Source organism: Oryx dammah, unplaced genomic scaffold (assembly GCF_014754425.2).
Source record: "Oryx dammah isolate SB20612 unplaced genomic scaffold, SCBI_Odam_1.1 HiC_scaffold_9, whole genome shotgun sequence".
Classification (NCBI taxonomy): domain Eukaryota; kingdom Metazoa; phylum Chordata; class Mammalia; order Artiodactyla; family Bovidae; genus Oryx; species Oryx dammah.
In genome coordinates, this window is record NW_024070193.1 from 48,243,588 (window position 1) to 48,263,013 (window position 19,426).

Sequence of the window (19,426 nt, forward strand, 5' to 3'; positions counted from 1 at the left end):
GAAACCTGCTGAGGCCCAGGTGGCCTCTCTAGAAAGCCAGTCAACCCCATCCATCTAGGAATGTTCTCTTAAGACTTCTAACGATGTCAGAGCCCAGAGGCACCTCCCAGCATGTCCACACTCAGAACCGGAGCAGGCGCTTCTTTTGAGCAGGCAGCTGGAAACAGGTTGTACACCACCGATCTGGGGAGATGGCAGAACCAGATGGTGGTGTCCACTCCTGATTTGGAAAGAGGATGGGTCCTGGGCCCTTAGCCTGCTTTTGGCTGTTGCTGCCTCCAGGGAGCCAGGGGCCCTGCTCTGAGCTCCCTAAAGTTCAGCCTCCCCTAATGGGGCTCATTTATCATATAAGGGGAGCCCCCATTCATGCTGGCTTCACACTGAGCCTCAGAATGCTCCTTCTGACTCTGATCCCACCATGGGCTGAGTACACCCATGGGCTTGCCCCCACACTCTCCACAAGTGGCCTCAGCATGCTAAGAGCTCATAGTGAGTGGGACAGGCTGCTCCAACTCCCACGAAGCCTCCCCTACCCCGCCGTCGTAACAGGTATCATTAGCCTTGGTACACACACATCCTCAGATACCTTGGGATCTGTCCTCTAGGGCCCTGGGGACTTCACAGCACACACCCAGCAAAGGTAGGAAAGCACACTGGCCAGAGCCATTAAGAAAAGGCATGCCCCAGTTTGTTTTATTAAAAAAGGGTGACAAGAAACTGTTTCTCCATCTGGGGTTAAAGGAGAGGGAGCCCGCCATTCCCAACCCAGCCCCATTGGATCTCTTCACAGCTGCCAGACAGGAGCTCCTGAAAGTGAGCATCAGGAAAATGCTGTGGTCAGCGTTAAGGAAGTCTCCCTGGAGGAGGTGTCCCCTGCACTGAGGCTTAATAGCTGTGGCTCTCTCCAGTCTCCTTTGCTTTAAAATGGGGAGGAGTCGGAATGGTTGGTTTCCTAAGGCTCTTCAGCGAGCCTGTTAGAGCTTCAGTGGAGGGAGACTTTCCCATTTGGTCCGCCAGGACCCATCCCTTCCTGGGTCTTTTCAGAGAGAACCCCTCTCCCTGGTTGGAATCCTCCTGGCCAGAAGTGGACTCTGTCATCCATCTGAGAAGTGGTTAAAGGGATGGGCCGCCAACTGACTGTTCCCAAGAACACTGTCTCCATAGACTAGGAGGTGTTCAGAGCCTTGACCTGAGCGCTTTAGGCCAGAGACGCTGTGGAGTCAGAGTCCAGTTTGGAAATGTGAGCTGCTGCCTGCTGACGCTCAACTTTACCCCCTTCCCCGTGCCTCTTTCAGTGGGCACGGTGAGGAGAACCAGATGCTCACCACAGGGTCCCAGAAGTTTCGCTAGAGATGAAGCATAGTCCCGGACTACAGAGGGCTCATGAATCCCATCACCACCACCACTCCGGGCCCAGACCCCTGCGAGGTCCACTCACTGCCCAGGCAGTTGCCAACATCTGCCAGGACGATTTCACAGAGGACGCTGAGTGCCTCTGAGCCCCGGGCAGGCAGCAGCGTTGCTGGCACTATGGGGAGGACTTCTTCTCCCCTCTCCCGTGTTTGCCCATCGCTGCCTCCTTGTCTCTGAGTCATGGGCACTGCCACAAGGGTGCTCCTAACACATTAACCGGCTGGACGATGGATGGATGGGGCTTAATCTGAGATCTGGCTGCTTTGATGGAGGGAGGAGAGGTGGAGGGGGCGGGTCCCCGCTGCTGGCAGAGAAGCTCCCTTGCTCCTGATGCTCTGCTCGAACTTGTGAACTTGTCACAGGCCCGCAGCCAATTGTCACACCAAAGGCGTCTACACGTGCTGTTCTGTGTGGCGCTGGCTTCTGCAGGGAACTGGGCCGTGCAACTAACACATCACGGCCTCTCAGCTTTGGGAGCAGGATGGACGGGGACGAGTCCCCAGGGCGCAGGGCAGAGGAGGAAAGCACAAAACAGGCGCCCCTGAGCCTTTCCCCAAAAGTGTGACCTGAGGCAGAACAGGCTCCTTGGGACATCCCCAACCACGGCCTTGCCGGATCCCACACCCCCCCACACACCTGCCTGGCATACACATGCCCCCGCTGAGAATGGTGTATCTCTTCCCATCTCAGGGTCAAGGCCAAGGCCCTCCATTGCCCTGGCATGGGCCTGGCCCTCTGTCTCCTTCCCAGGGACTGCATTTAGAGGGACCAGTGAGAGAGGGACAGGCTTTGAGTGTTTTATCCCTCAAGGAGACAGCACTTCCCATGCTTACATCAGGTATTTGCTATGGGAGAGCAAAGAGAACGAGGCCCCTCTGAAAACACAGAGGCACTCCAGGCTGGACTCCCGCTGCAGGGGACCAGGACAGAATCTCGGCAGCAGAGGAAGGGGGGAGCTTTGGTCTGAAAAAACCGGAGAGAGGCCTCCCTCCCCTGCCTGCACCTCCTGATCACCCGCCCGGCCCAGCACCCCTCAGGCCCGGCGCCTGCTCACTGGGGCAGGGGACGTGGCACCGCGGGTGACCCCGCGCTCCGCCTCACCTCCCCCAGGCCTGAAGACCATCGTGGGGGCCCTGATCCAGTCTGTGAAGAAGCTGGCCGACGTGATGGTCCTCACGGTCTTCTGCCTCAGCGTCTTCGCCCTCATCGGCCTGCAGCTCTTCATGGGCAACCTGAGGCACAAGTGCGTCCGCAACTTCACGGTGCTCAACGGCACCAACGGCTCCGTGGAGGCCGACGGCCTGATCTGGAACTCGCTGGACCTCTACCTCAACGACCCAGGTGCCAACTTGGCTCTGTGGCCCCCTGGCAGGGTTCTGACACCCTCACCAGAACTGGGCATCTCCCACCCAGGGCTGGGCATCTCCCATGCAAGCCTCCTTCTGGGGACATCCAAGCCCTACCCGCCCCCCTAGAGACCTGGCTGGGTGTCAGGGATTCCCACCCCTGCTCTCTGAGGCTCTGGGAGAGAGGACGGGAGAGGAGCAGTCTTAGCACTGAGTTCTCAGGCTGTATGGGGAGATGACCCTTGAAGAGCAGGAGGATGGAGAGGTAGATAGGAGAACAGCAGTTTGGTGAAGAAACTAGCCTGCCTGCAGGGGGAGGGGTTTCCCTTGGGAAGGGGTCGGGGAACAGAGCTGGGACAGTTTTTGAGGCTTCAGAGTGGAGACACCGTCTGCTTGGCATGGGCTTTGTCACTTGAGGTCAGTGATCCTTGTCAGGATGTTAATTCCATCCACTTGCAGCCCAGGACAAGCTCTGTGATGCTGCAAAGCCATGCGGGCCCCTCAGGTTCTTTCACTGCTCTGTGAGTTACACTTCCATCGTCCAGGCTGATGGCTAGCACCCCCCTTGTCTAGAGCTATCAGTCTGGACCAAAGGTTGATGGTAGAGGCTGGCACAAGGCCACATGCTCGTCTACAAGGGCCCCAAGGGCCATTCTGAAGTCAAGGCCTCTAACCTACACCAGCAGTCCACTTTGGAAAAATGAAATAGATGGAAACTGTGTGAGTGAATCTGCTTGTGATTCAGCTGTGGCCATGTAGCAGCAGTTCCAAAACTTCCATGCATGCAAGAGTCACCTGGAAGGTTCCAGGAAACACAGACTGCTGGGCCCCACCTCCCGAGTTTCTGAGTCGATATCTCTGGGAAGTTGCCTTTCTAACCAGCTCCCAGTTGGTGCTTGATGCTGCTGGTCTTGGAAAACTGCTGCCTAAGACTGAGGCAGCTAGTGGGGCGGGAGGGGGACTGATAGATGGCCCCAGAGTGGAGGCGACGGGATTGGTATCCCATGTCTCACCTGGTCCAACCCTAGCCCTGTCTGAACAGACCCCTGCCTCCTGGTTCGTGGCCTCTCATGACCGAGGTTGGCCCCTGAGTGATTGGAGCAGGTGTAGAAGTTCCCTGTGGGGACTTCCTGAGTCCACTGGGGACACTGACAGCTGACTGTCTGAGGAGGAGCAAGCGGAAGGCCAGAGAAGCAGCCAGCATTGCCTCAAACCTAGCCAGACAGAAGGCAGAGGTCAGGGCCGGAGCAGAGAAGCAGACGGAAGACACCCAGCGGTGCCTCTATACCCCTCCCCACGCCCAGGATGTAAGTTGGAAACCCCAGGAGTCTGGACCCCACATGCCCCTCATTATCAGATGCTTCTCTTCCAGAAAATTACCTACTCAAGAATGGCACCTCTGATGTGTTACTGTGTGGGAACAGCTCCGACGCTGGGTACGTACCACCCACCCCCAGGGCCACCTCACTCAGCCAGGGGACTCCCCTTCTACTGCTTTCTGTTTATGCCCTTGACGCCAGGGACAGCAAGACCTTTCCCTGGCTCTCTTCCCTGCCAGGTCTCTGGAATATTCCCCCCACCTCCACAGGGAGACAGCTGGGAGAGGTAAAGAAAGAGAAGGGGGCTCACCTCTGCAGGGAGGGCAGACAGAATGCTGAAGAGAGGACCCAGGAAGCACTGCAGGGCCCCCCACCAGTCCAGCCCTGGCTCCACTCCCTTCCCAAAGCCCCCCACGGTGGCACCCTCCCCTTCCAGTCTTCGCTTTCTCCGTCTTAAACTGTCCATCAGGTTTAGAGTAAGTTTGGCCTCCCCTGGCAGCCTAGACTCTCCTCCAGGGCAAGCAGGGTGTGGCTCCCAGAGATGCCTGGTGCCACGTGCATCTTCCGGGGCCCTGTGTGGGCCTGCACCTCAGCAGGGTAACTGCTCCGCAGGGCCACACAGGCTCACCGAGGGGAGTGCTCTGCGGGGCAGTAGGCCTGCACGTCTGACTATGGAGTTCAGAGCCCTTCTTGTTGCCAAAGAGAGTCTTCTTTTCTTAATTTATCACATTAGCAAGGCGCAGAGGTCCCTTGGTTGCATCCTCCTACTTGCCAAGTTTCCCTTGTCCCCATCCTCTGTCTCACAGTCCACTCATGGCTCCAGCCCAGTGCTCCCTTTTGGGAAAGAGACTGTCCCCTCCAGACATGGCCGGGCCCCAGCCTGTCCAGCCCGGAGTCATCCCGCAACCCCATGGTCTGGCCTTTGCCCGGGTCTGTCCTATTCAGCTCAGCCTCAGTGCTCCCCCCATGTGTCTGCCCTGTGCCCAGCTCCCCTGGGGTGGGCAGGCAAGGAAGAAACCTGAGCCAGGCCCTGGACACTTCCTCTGGGAGGGGAGAGGCAATGCAGACACCAGCTGGGATGGCATGTCGTGTGGACAGAGGGAGCAGGATTTAGGCTTGGCAGCAGACAGACGAAGAGAAAAGGAGAAGCCTATCCCGGGTGGGAGGCACAGCATGAAAAATCAGGAAGGCAGGACCCCGCTGTGTGGAACTAGAGTCTCGGGGACAGAGGACCCCTCACAGCGTGGAACACTCGGTGTGTCTGGCCACAGGACATGTCCCGAGGGCTACAGGTGCCTGAAGGCAGGCGAGAACCCTGACCATGGGTACACCAGCTTCGACTCCTTCGCCTGGGCCTTCCTCGCACTCTTCCGACTGATGACGCAGGACTGCTGGGAGCGCCTCTACCAGCAGGTACATGGGGCGCAAGGCCACCAGGATGGGCTGAGGGCCCAGCATCAGGGCCCAGGCTGCACAAGTGACTAGCCACAAGCGGCCCCAGCAGCTTCCCCACTGGCCAGAACAGAGTGGGGACAGAGGGCTCTGAGGGGTGGGGGCTCAGCAGGCAAAGAAAGTTGCCTTTTGTTGGTGACCAAGGACCCCGCCCTCTATATAAGACTGTGCTCTGTGAGTGGGACCCTAGTTCACCCTATGTGATGCAACACTTCCTCTGTCAACTGGAGCATTCTGCCTCCTCCCACGAGGGGGGCACCGCCCCATGCATGTAGGTCCCCCTCTGTAGGTTCAGATGCTTCTGTCTATAGGCAGGACATGTTCTACTGCCTCCCCATGCTGTGGCCGTTTGAACCCTTGGCACAGCCAGGCTGGGCAACTTGGAATTTGCGCCCATGACCCAGATGGAGCGCCAGTAAAGATGACCTCTGTCCCCTTGCTCCTCTAGACCCTGAGGTCTGCAGGGAAGATCTATATGATCTTCTTCATGCTGGTCATCTTCCTGGGCTCCTTCTACTTGGTGAACTTGATCCTGGCTGTGGTCGCCATGGCCTACGAGGAACAAAACCAAGCCACCATTGCAGAGACAGAGGAGAAGGAAAAGCGATTCCAGGAAGCCATGGAGTTGCTCAAGAAAGAGCAGGAGGTGAGTGAGCGGCCAAGGAACCTCCAGACCAAGCCTTCACCTGACCATGGGTGCCTACAAGCATGATACCTGCTGGGTCATAGTGGTATCTGGGGGCGTGATGCATGTTGGGTAAAGCCGGTACCTGCTGTGTAAAACCAGTGTCTGGAGGTATGATGCATGTTGGGTACAGCTGGTGGCTATAAGTGATGCATGCTGGGTAAAGCTGGTACCTGCTGGATAAAGCAAGTGTCTGGTGGGTATAGATATTTCCTGTGAATGTGGCGTCTGCTGAATAAAAATTTGTTATCTGCTGAGTGAAGACAGAGCCTGTTCATGAGGTGGGTATAAGTGGTGCCTGCTGAGTAAAGGTGGGCCTTGTGAGGATGGTGCCTGCTGGGGGAAAGCTGTTCCCTATGACCATGGTATCTTCCAGGTGAAGTGGTGCCAGGTGGATAAAGGTGGTGGCTCCTGGCTAAAAGCAGTCACTGTGAGCCCAGTGCATGCTGGGTAAAAGAGAGTCTTGTGTCCATAGACATAGTTTATGCTGGTCAAGGGAGACCTTCTGTTGGGATAGGAAGATCCAAGGGCAAAGGCTCAGGCTCAGCAAATGAGGACTGGTGATGCTGCCGTGGCTGTCCCCAGAGTCCCACATGTGGGTGCCGGCAGCCAACTGCAGAACAAACCTTTTAGAAGCCAGGCCAAGGACATCCACGAACTGCCCTACGCCACCTCCTCCAGCACCCATTTTGGCCAGCCAAACCTTCTAGAAGATTCCCTGCCCTCTAGTTCTGTCACTTTTGCTCATCAGCACCCCCAGTCGCACCTGCCCAACACTCTACTCTTTCATGAGCTGCCCACTTTGGCCACTACTCCCCTCCTCCCTGGATCTGGATCTTTCTCAAAACATCCTGGGTCTGTCTGTGCACACCTCTCCATAGCGCCCTCCTTTTGGGGTGAGTGGGCAGGTGCACTTACTGTTGGGGAAAACCAAGGTGCTGATGGTTGCCTGGCCTACCTTGGCCTGAGTCTGCACCCTGTCTCCTTGACCATGACATCCCTTCTTCCACCATTTTCAGGCCCTCGCCATCAGGGGTGTGGACACTGTGTCCCGCAGCTCCTTGGAGATGTCCCCATTGGCCCCAGTAACCACCCACGAGAGAAGGAGCAAGAGAAGAAAGCGAATGTCTTCAGGGACGGAGGAGTGTGGGGACGACAAGTTCCCCAAGTCCGACTCGGAGGATGGTCCCCGAGCAGTGGTAACCCCCAGCTGCGGCTCTGCCCCTTTCAGGATGGATCTGGCATCCAAAAGCCATCATGCTAAGCCTGGTGCTGTCAGAGCCCCCACGGTTGCTCCCCAAGGAGAATATTCCTTGAGCCCCCTCCCAGTCCCTCCTGTTTCTCATGGCTACTCTTAGAGTGGAGGAGCCCTGGGCAGAGGGATAGGGTAGGTTAGGGTGTTAGCATATCCCCAAGCTCAGCTAAGTCCCCAGCACTGGAGCTGGGGGGCACCCCCGTCGTGTGGATTGGTAGGAGCTCACAGACATGCCCAGATGAGCAAGGGACATGGCTGATTGCCGAGGTCCCGCTCGGGCCAGGCCTGTCTATACCATCAGGAGCCTTCTGCCTGCTTCTTTCCCATATGAGCTTCAATCTCAGAGCCCCAGGAGCACAGGCCTCAGGTGAGCAGAGATCCCGGAAAATGCAGGATTGCCTGTAATCCTGCACCCCTCCTCGGAGCACCCCTAGTTCAGCCCACTCAGTTCCTATGTGGCAGACAGAAGCCCTCAGTGCTCCAAGTTGAGCCGGGGCCGATACCACGAGTGACAGGCCAGGGGCATGTGGAACACTGTCCCAGTCATGTCCTCTCTCCATGCCTTCAGAATCGTTTCAGCATCACCCACGGCCTCAGCAGGACCTCCCTGAAGCCGCGCTCCAGCCACGGGAGCATTTTCACCTTCCGCCGACGGGACCTGGGCTCCGAGACAGATTTTGCCGATGATGAAAACAGCACCGCCGGGGACAGTGAGAGCCACCGCACATCACTGCTGGTGCCTTGGCCCCTGCGGCGGCCCAGCACCCTGGGGCAGCCCAGTCCTGGAACCTCAACTCCCGGCCTCGCAGTCAACGGCAAAAGGAACAGCACTGTGGACTGTAACGGGGTGGTCTCCTTGCTGGGGGTGGGCGACCTCGAGGCCGCCTCCCCAGGGAGCCACCTCCTCCACCCTATGAAGCTGGAGCGCCCCCCAGACACGGTGAGCCCGCCCCACGATGCAGCACCAGGCACATCCCATCTCCCAGGCTGCTCACCACAGCCAGGTCTAAAACTACTTGCTAAGTATTTACTGAGCACCTACTGTGTGCTGGGCTCAGGGATAAATAAGCCTACCAAAAGAAATCTCTCCTTCCTAGACTTTCCAGACAGACACAAATCAAGAAAGAAAAAGAAGAAGAAAAAATATATATATATGCATATCAGGGCTTCCCTGACGGCTCAATGGTAAAGAATCTGCCTGCCAAAGCAGGAGACCTGGGTTCCGTCCCTGGGCTGGGAAGATCCCTTGGAGGAGGAAATGGCAACCCACTCCAGTATTCTTGCCTGGACAATCCCATGGACAGAGGAGCCTGGTGGGCTACAGTCCGTGGGGTCACGAAAGAGTCAGACACTACTTAGCGACTAAACAACAAACGAACGAATATATGCATATAATGGTGATAAACAGGGATGAGAGTTAAACATTTAGACACTTCAGTGGCACAGGACCGGTGCTCTGGAGGCCCTGTGTGTGCCCGGCGTGGGCCGGGGAGGGCTGTGGATCCTGGACAATCTGGAGAAGGGCCAGAGTGGCAAGGGGACATTTCTGAGGTTCTGGGCAACAAGAACCTCATCAAGTTTGAAGTATTTCAGCACTTTACAAACCAGTAAATGTCGGGGAATACCAGCCCAAACTCTAAGTATTATGGAAGAACAAAAGTAGGAAGGAGGGAAAGGTAAACCTCCTTCCTGCAGGGTATCAAAACAACTTGGAGGAGGCAAGCGGAGGGGGTGTTATGGCAGACAGATTAGCACTCAGATTCTAGAGACAAACTGGGTTTGAATCTCGCCTCATCGCTTACCAGCTGGATGGCTGTGAGCAAGTTCTTTTCTTTCTCTGCACCTCAGATCTCTTATCTGTAAAATGAATTTAAAACAGCCACTTCAGGGGCTTCCCTGGTGGTCCAGTGGTTAAGACTGCAGGCTTCCATTGCAGGGGGAATGAGTTTGATTCCTACCAGAGGACTAAGGTCCTCATGCTGCACGGTTTGGCCAAAAATAAATAAAATACCCACCTCCGGGTTGACGTCAGGATGAAGGGCTAATATGCATACAGTACTCAGGACAGGCACACATAGTTGATGTGGTAATGATGACGTAGTAACGGACTGTCTTTGCATCATCCGGGGGAAGCGTGTGCTAGGCCCAAAGAACAGCAAGTGCCAAGGCCCTGAGGCAGAAGCATGCCTCCCAAACGGGAGGACACGCCGTGAGGGCAGGGTGCTGGAAACCAGGGAGTAAAGGGGAGAGGTGTTGGAGCGACTGTCAAAGAGGTGCCGGGGACAGAGGTACCAGATAGTGAGAAGCCAGTCAGAGCTTCGATCACTCAGCCAGCCGATCCCATGACAGGCTGGTGACCGCCCAGCCAGTCATCGAGTGCCCTTGCTGACCGCTGCCCCCCAGCAAAGGCCTTGGAGCAGCCCACCCAGGAAGAGGGCAAACGTGCGGCTCAGACCCTGAGGCCGGCAGGCAGTGGAGAGGGCAGACTTTCTGAGGAAGCAGAACAAGCCAGGAAAACCTGAGCAGGAAGGTGGGGGCAGGCTGGAGAGAGAGACTGTTGTTCCAGCTCAGATAGGCGCTGCAGCTGTGGGACTTTGCGCGGGTTAACAAATTCCCCTGTGCCTCGGTGTCCCCACCTGCTGGTGGTGGTGGTTTAGTTGCTAAGTCGTATCCGACTCTTGCGACCCCATGGACTATAGCCCGCCAGGCTCCTCTGTCCATGGCATTCTCCAGGCAATAATACTGGAGTGGGTTGCCATTTCCTTCTCCAGGGAATATTCCCAACCCGGGAATCAAACCGGGCTCTCCTGCATTTCAGGCAGATTCTTTACCGACTGAGCTACAAGGGAAGCCCCGTCACCTGTTAAGTAGAAATAAAATTAATATCCACATCAGCAGGTTGTGGTGAGCCAAGCATGTACCATCCGATGAAGAAATAAAAACTTCACCAGCACCTCCAATGCTCCCCCAGCATCCCTCTTCCCAGTTTCCTCCCACCTTCCCACCCAAAGTTAACCATTATCCCAACGTCTAACACCAGAATTTCATTTGGCCTGTTTTTTGTATGTTATATAAATGGAATAATAGAGCATAAAAAGAAAAAGTTGTGGCAAGGACTGAAAGAGTTAAAACCTGTCTGGTGGTTAGACCAGCACTTGCCTCATGTTCAAGGAATCATTATTATTAGCTATTATTGTTATGAGAGAGCAAGAAGAAGTGACGACTCCAGGAGCACCCCCGAGCACCTGGGGCCCTCACACTGCTCTGAAGTGGGGAGTCAAGGAGAGGGTCCTGCGAACACACTGGGGGAGACCGTAGCTTCTGGGTGGGTCTGGGGAGGCCCCTGGCCGTCACCTGGAGGGTGGGGTGTCGGACTTCCCAGGAACACAGATTTCTAGGGCCGCAGGTCCAGCCCTGGAGCCTCAGCCTTGTGGAATCAGGTCAGCAGCTGGAGCACTAATAGAATTTCCTAATCTCATTAGGGAGAAAATCATCTCATTGTACTGCACATGTCGGGAGGAATCCAAGTTCAGACACTTCATTACCAGGAACTCTGACTTCACCCATTCTCACTTCTGTGGGGCCCATTTGTAACCTTAAAGGGATTAGCAGGCCAAGGGGGTTATTTGAAAAGTTAAAGAGATTAGCAGGCGGTAGTCCCCTGAGGAGGCCTTCCCTGTGTCTGCGGGGCCCCTGGTGAAACTCCTGCCCAGTTCTAGTCTGAAAAAAAGGCACAGTGTCAGGCACATAGTGGGTGTTTCATCAACAGGGAGAGAGCTGACCCGACTGACAGCTGGCTTTAATTGGGAGCAGAGAGTGAAGGTTTGCTTTGCTTGATATCTGAATATGTGCCTGGCCCCAAAGGCAGAGGGGGTGTTAGAGGCACCTTGAACAGATTCTTCTCCCTCCTCCCTCCTGCACCCCCACAGTCATCTTAAGGACAGAGTTAGAATTTAACCCAGGCCCCCGGCTGCCACGTGTTTATCCATCCATCCAACATCTACCCAGGACCAGCCCTCTGTGTTGAGTGCCAGCCAGTGTTTAAGGCACCAAGGACATGAAGAGAACAGACAAGAGCTCTGACCTCGTGGAGTTGGCATCATAGTCAAGAAGACAGTAAACTGATCAATATTTCTAGGGACCAATAAGGGTCATGTGATAGAAAGTTGCTAGGGGAGGGCTGGGAATGGGGAGCTATTGGTTAGAATACACAGGGAAGTCCTCCCCGTGAAGGTAACATTAAAGTTGACTCGTAGAAGATTCTAGGGAGCCAGCCACACATATGTGAAGAATAGTGTTTTAGGCAGAGGGAAAGTGTAAAGGCATTGAAGGAAATAAGCTTGACATGTTTAAGGGATAAGAGGGCTGGGCAGGGCTGGGTGTGGTGGAAACAGAAAGGAATATAAAATGAGTTGGAGCAGTTAGGGTCTAGACTGTGCAGGGCCTTGTAAGCTATAGAGAAGTTTGGATTTGCTATGAATAAGATGGGGGAGAGTTGTTATTCAAAGGATTATCGTGAACTGATTTACTTTTTAAGGGTATGTTTTTCAGCTGTGTAGAGAATAGAGGAGAGAGAAGAGGCCAGTTAGGAGGCTGTTGTAGTATTTTTGGGAAAGAGATGATGATAGCATGCACTAGAACAGTATATTAGTCAAGTTATTTCTATAATACTGCTGCGTAACAAACTACCCCCAAAGTCAATGGCTAACAACAAGTGAGAAATCACACTCACTTCTCTGCAGGTTGGCCATGGTTTGCCTGGTCTAGGTTGACCTTGGCCAGGCAGCTGTGCCTCAGACTGCACATGGCCTGGCTCCATAGTATAGGTTAGGCTCAGGGATGCTCCCCTTGTGTTTGCCCTGAGCTGAAAGGGTGGCAGCTACTCGGGGAAGCTCTTTTCCTGGCGGATTACTGGAACACAAGAGCAAGGTGAATGGCACAAGGACAGTTAAAGCTTCTGTTCACAGCATGTCCACTAACATTCCCTTGGCCAAAAGCAAGTGCATCACCAACAGGACAGGGGATTTTGCTTCAGTCACAGTGGGAGAGGAAAGAGTAAAGTTTGCTGAAAGAAAACCCAAACCATCACAGAGGGTAGAGGAGAGAAGTTGGGGAATTTTAAGACATGTTTGTGAGTTAAGCTGGCCTGATTTGTGGATGCACTGGACCAAGGGTACTACTGTTCCACCAGCTATGTCAACCCTCTCAGGCACCTCTGCTTGAAGACTTCCATGACTGGGAGCTCACTACCTCCCTAGGCAACACTTTAGGGCAATTCCACGGATCACAAAAGCTGACCTTAACTTGAGCCCAGATCGGTTTATTACCCCACCCCAGGCCCTGACCTTCCCACCCTGCGTTGCCTAGGCCCATCTTCCCTCTGACCCATAGAGATTATAGTGCCTCGCTCTTGCACGCTGAAGAGCCCAGTGCCTTCATCAGCCCCACCCTGGGCTCACAGACTGTGGCCATGCCGACATTAAGCCTCTGTGGGCCCCGCTTGGTTCTGTGGGAGGCTCTGAGTAAGCCCAGAGAATGTATATTTTGCCCATCTTTTCATCAGGACTTACGCCATCTCCATTCACAGGCCTGGTTCTTTTACTTACAAAATTGGTGCAAGCTTGTTGAAAACAAATCTAACAGTGCAGAAGTCAAAGTCCCTGCCCTCCCCACCCAGTCCCACTCCCCGGATACAGCCACTTTAACAATTTAGTGTGTTATCTTCCAGATCTTTTTCCTGTTTCCTCATCAAACTGTCCTGGAAGTGCTCCCATGGGAACACAACGTGCAACAGCCTTGCTCTCCTTACTGTCTGTGTCAGAGTCCAGAGTTGGATTGTATCCGTAACTGATTTTAATATTCTTCCTATTGATCAGTTGTTTTGTTTTTAGGGTATTAGGGACAATGCTGCGGTGAGCGTCGTTGTGTGCATACTTTTGGTTGCACGTGTATAATTATTTATGAAGTTCGATTATTAGGCAAGGAACGCAGAGCCAATTGAAAATTTTCTTAGTAGATATAGCTAAGTTACCTCCACAAAAGCTCCGACCAGCTATGTCAAAGCATCGTGCTTTACATACGCTTCCATTAACGTCACCTTAGAGCATGATACATTTTTTTTTTCAGCTTCTGTATGCTCATGACTCTAGGGAGCTTGGGATCATTTAAGACTCCCAGATGGTTTGCATATGTACTAATGTATATGACAGCATCTGGTTAAAGAACTCAGTACATGTCATTTCCCACCCAGGAATCACCACTAATGAGAGATGGTGCAGGAAAAGAAAACAAAGGAGATAATGATTGGCGAGAGGGGAAGTGTTAACTGGGAGGGAGCTGGGAGCAGAAAAGCCCAGTGCCCAGTGTCACATCAAGACCCCTATGGTGGCCCCCTGGGACCTCCCCAGCCGGAGTCTGGGGCAACTGCCCCAGGTCGAGGTGGACCCCCATCCATCCCCAGGCTGACGCAGATCTCCCGCTTACACCCAGACCACAGCATCGGAGGAGCCGGGCAGGCCCCAGACACTGACGCCCCAGGCTCCTTGTGTGGACGGCTTCGAGGAGCCAGGAGAGCGGCAGCGAGCCCTCAGCGCAGTGAGCGTCCTCACCAGTGCCCTGGAAGGTCAGCACCCCGGTGTCGTCCAAACACCCCCCACCCCGTCCCCCGCTTCTGGTCTGAGCCATTATCCGGACTGGAGCCAGGCTCACCCTAGCTGCTGAGCCTGCCTTGGACATCCCCAAAGCTGTCCCAGACTTTTCAGTCTCTGTCGCCTGTCCTGAGTGTCTTTCCATCTGTGCCAGCTTGTTTTGTCCTGGGCATCCTCAGGAGTCATGCCTGTGTTTCTTCCAAATGTCCTTGCAGCCGGCCTGCCCCTTCCCAGGTGATCACTGGTCTCATCCTGTCCTCTGCTGAGTATCCCTAGGTCTGCCGGGGCCGTCCCACCCCAAGCAGGCCTGTTCTAGCCTATTCCCCATCGTTCCCCATCTAGCCCAGGCTAGTCCAAGCGTCCCACATCTGTCTCAGCTAGTGCCACTCTAGGCAACCCCACATCTCATTCATTCTGAGCCTGGTACCAGCCCCCTGATTTGTTCCCTCCTGTCCCAGGCGCCACCCCCACCCCCACATCTCCCCTGACATGTCCCAGACATCCACATCTGTTCCTGCCTCTTGGGTCCCGAGTGCCCTTATATCTGCACTTGCCCATCTCAGATGTTGTCTCTGCCTGTCCTCCCCCGAGGGGCCCCACATCTGTGTGGGCGTGTTATCTCCAGAGAGCCCACACCTGTCCTAATCTGTCTTGTCCCCATTTTCCTCATACCCGTGCTGGCCTTCTGTCCCTGTGGCCCTCTCTCCCCACATTCCAAGAGTAAGAAGTCAGGACGCAGGCCCCTCTTCCCCCAGCCTTGCCTGGACCGCTTGCTGTCCCCCTGTCATGTAGCAGCCCTGTCGTCTGCTGGGTGCGTCATACAGCCCTTCTGGAAAGTTACGTGACGCAGTCAACAGAGACAGGCCAGCCCACTGGCTCCCCCGCCCCCGCCCCCAGAGCTGGAGGAGTCTCAGCGCAGGTGCCCGCCGTGCTGGACCCGCCTCGCCCAGCGCTACCTGATCTGGGAGTGCTGCCCGCTGTGGATGTCCATTAAGCAGACAGTGAGGTTCACGGTCATGGACCCGTTTGCTGACCTCGCCATCACCTTGTGCATCGTGCTTAACACGCTCTTCATGGCGCTGGAGCACTACAACATGACAACCGAATTTGAGGAGATGCTGCAGGTCGGAAACCTGGTAAGTACCGCTGGCAGCTAACCCTCAAATGGGCACCGTGGTGTGAAGGCCTCTTGGCCAGCTGGCACAGGCTTCGTGGGTGAGGGAGGAGGGGCTCAGCACAAAAGGGTGTTCTGAAGATAGGCCTCTTTATGGAAGACGTTCTGGTAGGAGCCTCAGGATCAGCTTTCAAGGATGGGCGATACAGTTGGGAGAGAGAGGTTAGGGATAAAGATGCCCAAAGGCTAGAAAACAAAAGTGAGTTGATGGGAGCCTGAAATGTGTGGGGACATGGGGCGTGGCAGTAATGGAGGAGGAGAATATGCCAAACAGAGGCAGTTCTCTTAGGGAGAGGATGGATGGATGGTAGGATGGAGAGAAAGGAGGAAGGGAAGGGTAGAGATGGATGGATGACTGGGTGAATGGAGTGAGTGGCTAAAGCAGGCAGAGACAGATTTGAATTCTGACTCAGTCTTACTATATGACCTCAAGCAAATTACTTAGTCTCAGTAATTGGTACCGTAAGTATTTGTTGAATGTAATAAATGTAAAATTAGTATGACAATATCAAACTCAGGAAGCTAATGAGGATTGAATAAGATAATGTGTGTAATGTGCTTGGCTCAGAGTTTGATAAACAATAAGCACTCAAAATAAATGATAGCTGTGGTTATTATTTTTATTGTTGTTATTGAAGAGACTGTCCCTGGATGTCAGAACATGTCAGTTCTTATTCTGATTTTTTTTTTCTTGACACCAAATCAAGTCCTAGCTCTTCACCCTAAACATGGAAAACTGAGGCCAGAGAGGTGAGATGCTGGTGGCAGGGCTGGGCGTGTGGCTCTTGTCTCCTGACCCTAGGGGACAGGGTCCTGCTGGCTCTGTCCAGGTAAACGCAGGGTTGGCCCTTCTGCAGCAGATCCCAGGGCAGGGCTGCAGAGAGCCCACTGGCTTCTGGAAGGAGCTCCTGAGGTCATTGCTGAGGTTGAGTGGGCAGAGGGCTCATTCAATCCGAGCTCTCTCCTCTTGCAGACCCAGCCCAGTCTGTCTCAGTCCCAGCTCCACAGTGGCCCCCACGGGCGGCAAGGTCTCCTACACTGTGGAGTGTGAGGATCAATTTCCCTTACTACTTTCCATGTCCAGAGCTCTAGGCAATTCTCTACAGGGTCTGCTCACATTTTTTCACAAGTGTGAGTCTGTTTTGCTGTGGTTCTACTTTTCTTTCCTTCTTCTGTATACAAACAGAAGGAAAAGCTAGCTCTCAGTCAGCAGGAGTCTCGCTGCACTATTGTGCCTGCCTTGTGTTGGGTGGTCTCCAAGTGGTGGTGATGTGGGGTCTCAGCTGCGTGCAGTTTTAATGGAATGTGACCACTGGGTTGGAATGAGCCATAGTCAAGGTGATGAAGAGCACAGGTGGCTTCCCTGGGCCACTAAGTTGTGATTGAACTGCTACTGTGTTAAACTTGTGGTTAGATTATTAGTAATAGGTCATGTCGTCGGGTTACAGCTATTCTTTCCTGTTTGGATAGCTTTATTGTTAGTATGTAAGATCTTAATTGTCTTGCAGTTAATATATTCTAGATGGTGTAAATATTCAATGTAAAGAAACAAAACCACAAAAATAACCATGGGTAAATTATCTTGGTGTGAAAAAAGCCTTTCTAAGCATGTCGCTAAAGACAAATTCCATAAATTTGTCTATTCCATTGATAGATTTAACTAGCCCATTATATAACCAGAGGTAAAAGGCAAATGAACCATCTGTTTTTAGCAATACTGTGGACAAGAAAACCTGAGATGTCTCCAGCTACAAAACAATGAAAAATATAGCAAATATTCTTTGACATGCATAGCAAAGTTCATGAGAAGGAAACAAAAATCTCCAAGTGCCAAAAAACAAAGAGGGACTTGAAAACCGTAGCAGTAAACATGGGAAATCATTCTGTAGTTGCTTTAGGGGGTGGGACAGGTGCTGATCGAGTAATTTTGGGGGCTTGGATTTCAGTGATCATGCAGAGACAAGACTTGTGTTTGGGACAGTGCAAGTAGGGTTTAGAACCGAGTAGCCCATAAGAATATGACCCTACATTCAATACACTGGTGAACTAAAACAAATTCACATGCTGGCCCTGGGAAATGAGAAAGAAGGAAGGTTGTCAGTCTCAGTCAGGGCTGGAGAGAGGGGCTGAAAAAAAGTAACCCTTGGAAGCTTGTGACTATGAATTTGGCTTTATACAGATATGGAGTTCGAATTTATACCTGACTGTTCCTGGAACCTGTTTAAAAAATTAACACACAAAGAGATTCTAATAAGCATAGTTAACACTTGTTGAACACCTAATTTTTTATAACAACCAGTAAGGGAAATGCTATTATTATTACCCCTATTTTACTGATGGGGCTTCCCAACTGGCTCAGTGGTAAAGAACCCACCTGCCAATGCAGGAGACACGAGTTCAATCCCTGGGTCGGGAAGATCCCCTGGGGAAGAAAATGGCAACCACTCCAGTATTCTTGCCTGGAAAGTCCCATGGACAGAGAGGCCTGGCAGGATACAATCCATGGGATCGCAAAAGAATCAGACACGACTCAGTGATTAAACAAAAACAACATTTTACTGATAAGGTAACAGAGGCAGAGTGGTCACACAACCAGGAAGTGAAAGACCCAAGATTAAAGTCCAAGCCTTTTGTTTCTAGGGCCCGTGCTCTTTGCTAGTAGCTTACACAGCTGTGCTGCAGCTCAAGCTTTGTTTCAGTCTCCCTGCTTCCAGTCCAAGCTATACTGGCATCCTTATCAGTGTAGTAAGAGAAGAAAAAGAAGAAAGAAGGAAGGAAAACAGATCCAATGTGATTTTCTAGATTATGTTGTTGTCTAGAGAAATAATCCAAGAAAATCTACAGAAAGAATATTAGAACTAGTAAGAGAGTTCAGCAATGCTGGTAGGTACAGGCTCAATATATTAAAATTAATTCTGCTCCAAGCCAACATGAGTGATCATTTGGAGAGAGGAATTTATAAGTTAACACGATAGCAGTAAAAACTGAGGAATATAGGAATAAACATAGCAGAAGATTATAAATTTGATATGAAAAATTATAAAACCATTGAAAAACAGTTGTGCAGCAATATGGCATTTTCATGGATGAAAGTCTGAATATTGTAGAAATATCGGTTCTGATCAAATTACACCTAGATGCTTGGTGTAATTCTGATAAAAATCCTAACATACTTTTTACCCATGGGATTTGACAAAGCAACCCTATAATTCATATGGAAAAGTAAAGTTCTGTCCAGACAAATTAAGGAGTTAGGTGAGGAGCTTAGCCTGCACATGTGCATGCTAAGTGCTTCAGTCGTGTCTGACTCTTCTGCAACCCCATGGACTGTATCCTGCTAGGCTCCTCTGTCCATGGGGATTCTCCAGGCAAGAATACTGGAGTGGGTTGCCGTGCCCTCCTCTAGGGGATCTTCCTGACCCAGGGATCGAACCCACATCTCCCACATTGCAGGTGGATTCTTTATCACTGAGCTCCTGGGGAAGCTGGAGCTTACTTTCCCGTGTATAAAATATGTCGTGGTATTTTCATGTGGTGAAACACTATGTCCAGCTAGAAGGAATGCATATATATCTTTCAATGTGGATAAATCTCATAAACGTGATGTGAAGAATATAAGAACTGGCAAAAAAGGAACACATATGGCCTGGCCCCTTTATATAAACCTTAAAACCAGGCAAAAATACTAGATGTCAAAACTGTAGAAACATGCATGATAGTGATTACCTTGCAGTCAGTGTAGTCCTGTGGAGTGGGTTGCCACTTCCTTCTCCAAGGGATCTTCCCGACCCAGGGATTGAACCCGGGTCTCCCAGGTTACAGGCAGACGCGTTACCATCTGAGCCACCAGGGAAGCCCAAATAAGTACCTGCAAGACTCAGTTAGGCATTTGGCTATGTTCTTCTAGAAGTGCAGTGAAGTCACTCAGCCGTGTCTGACTCTTTGTGACCCCATGGACTGTAGCCTCCCCAGCTCCTTAGCTTTATCATCTGAGCCACCAGGGAAGCCCTTCCCGTGACTAAGGATACAGCAAAGAGAGCTTCCTTGGACACGCTTCCTTGCACAGACATGAGAGACTGTCTTAAGAATATACATATCTGACATTCTTACAGCTTAGGGTATGCATAGCTGTGAC

General features: G+C 52.6%; 1 protein-coding gene across 2 annotated transcripts in view; it reads left to right on the forward strand.

The window, feature by feature from the left end:
- The window catches only part of SCN5A (sodium voltage-gated channel alpha subunit 5), an 88,136-nt gene that overhangs the window by 20,178 nt on the left and 48,532 nt on the right, over positions 1–19,426 (forward strand). For both annotated transcript variants that reach the window (XM_040246212.1, XM_040246211.1), the window contains exons 6-13: positions 2,524–2,754; positions 4,132–4,195; positions 5,350–5,491; positions 5,979–6,176; positions 7,235–7,414; positions 8,039–8,410; positions 13,960–14,092; positions 15,015–15,253. In XM_040246212.1, the coding sequence (XP_040102146.1) occupies positions 2,524–2,754; positions 4,132–4,195; positions 5,350–5,491; positions 5,979–6,176; positions 7,235–7,414; positions 8,039–8,410; positions 13,960–14,092; positions 15,015–15,253 (1,559 nt within the window). The remainder of the gene's footprint in view (positions 1–2,523; positions 2,755–4,131; positions 4,196–5,349; positions 5,492–5,978; positions 6,177–7,234; positions 7,415–8,038; positions 8,411–13,959; positions 14,093–15,014; positions 15,254–19,426) is intronic.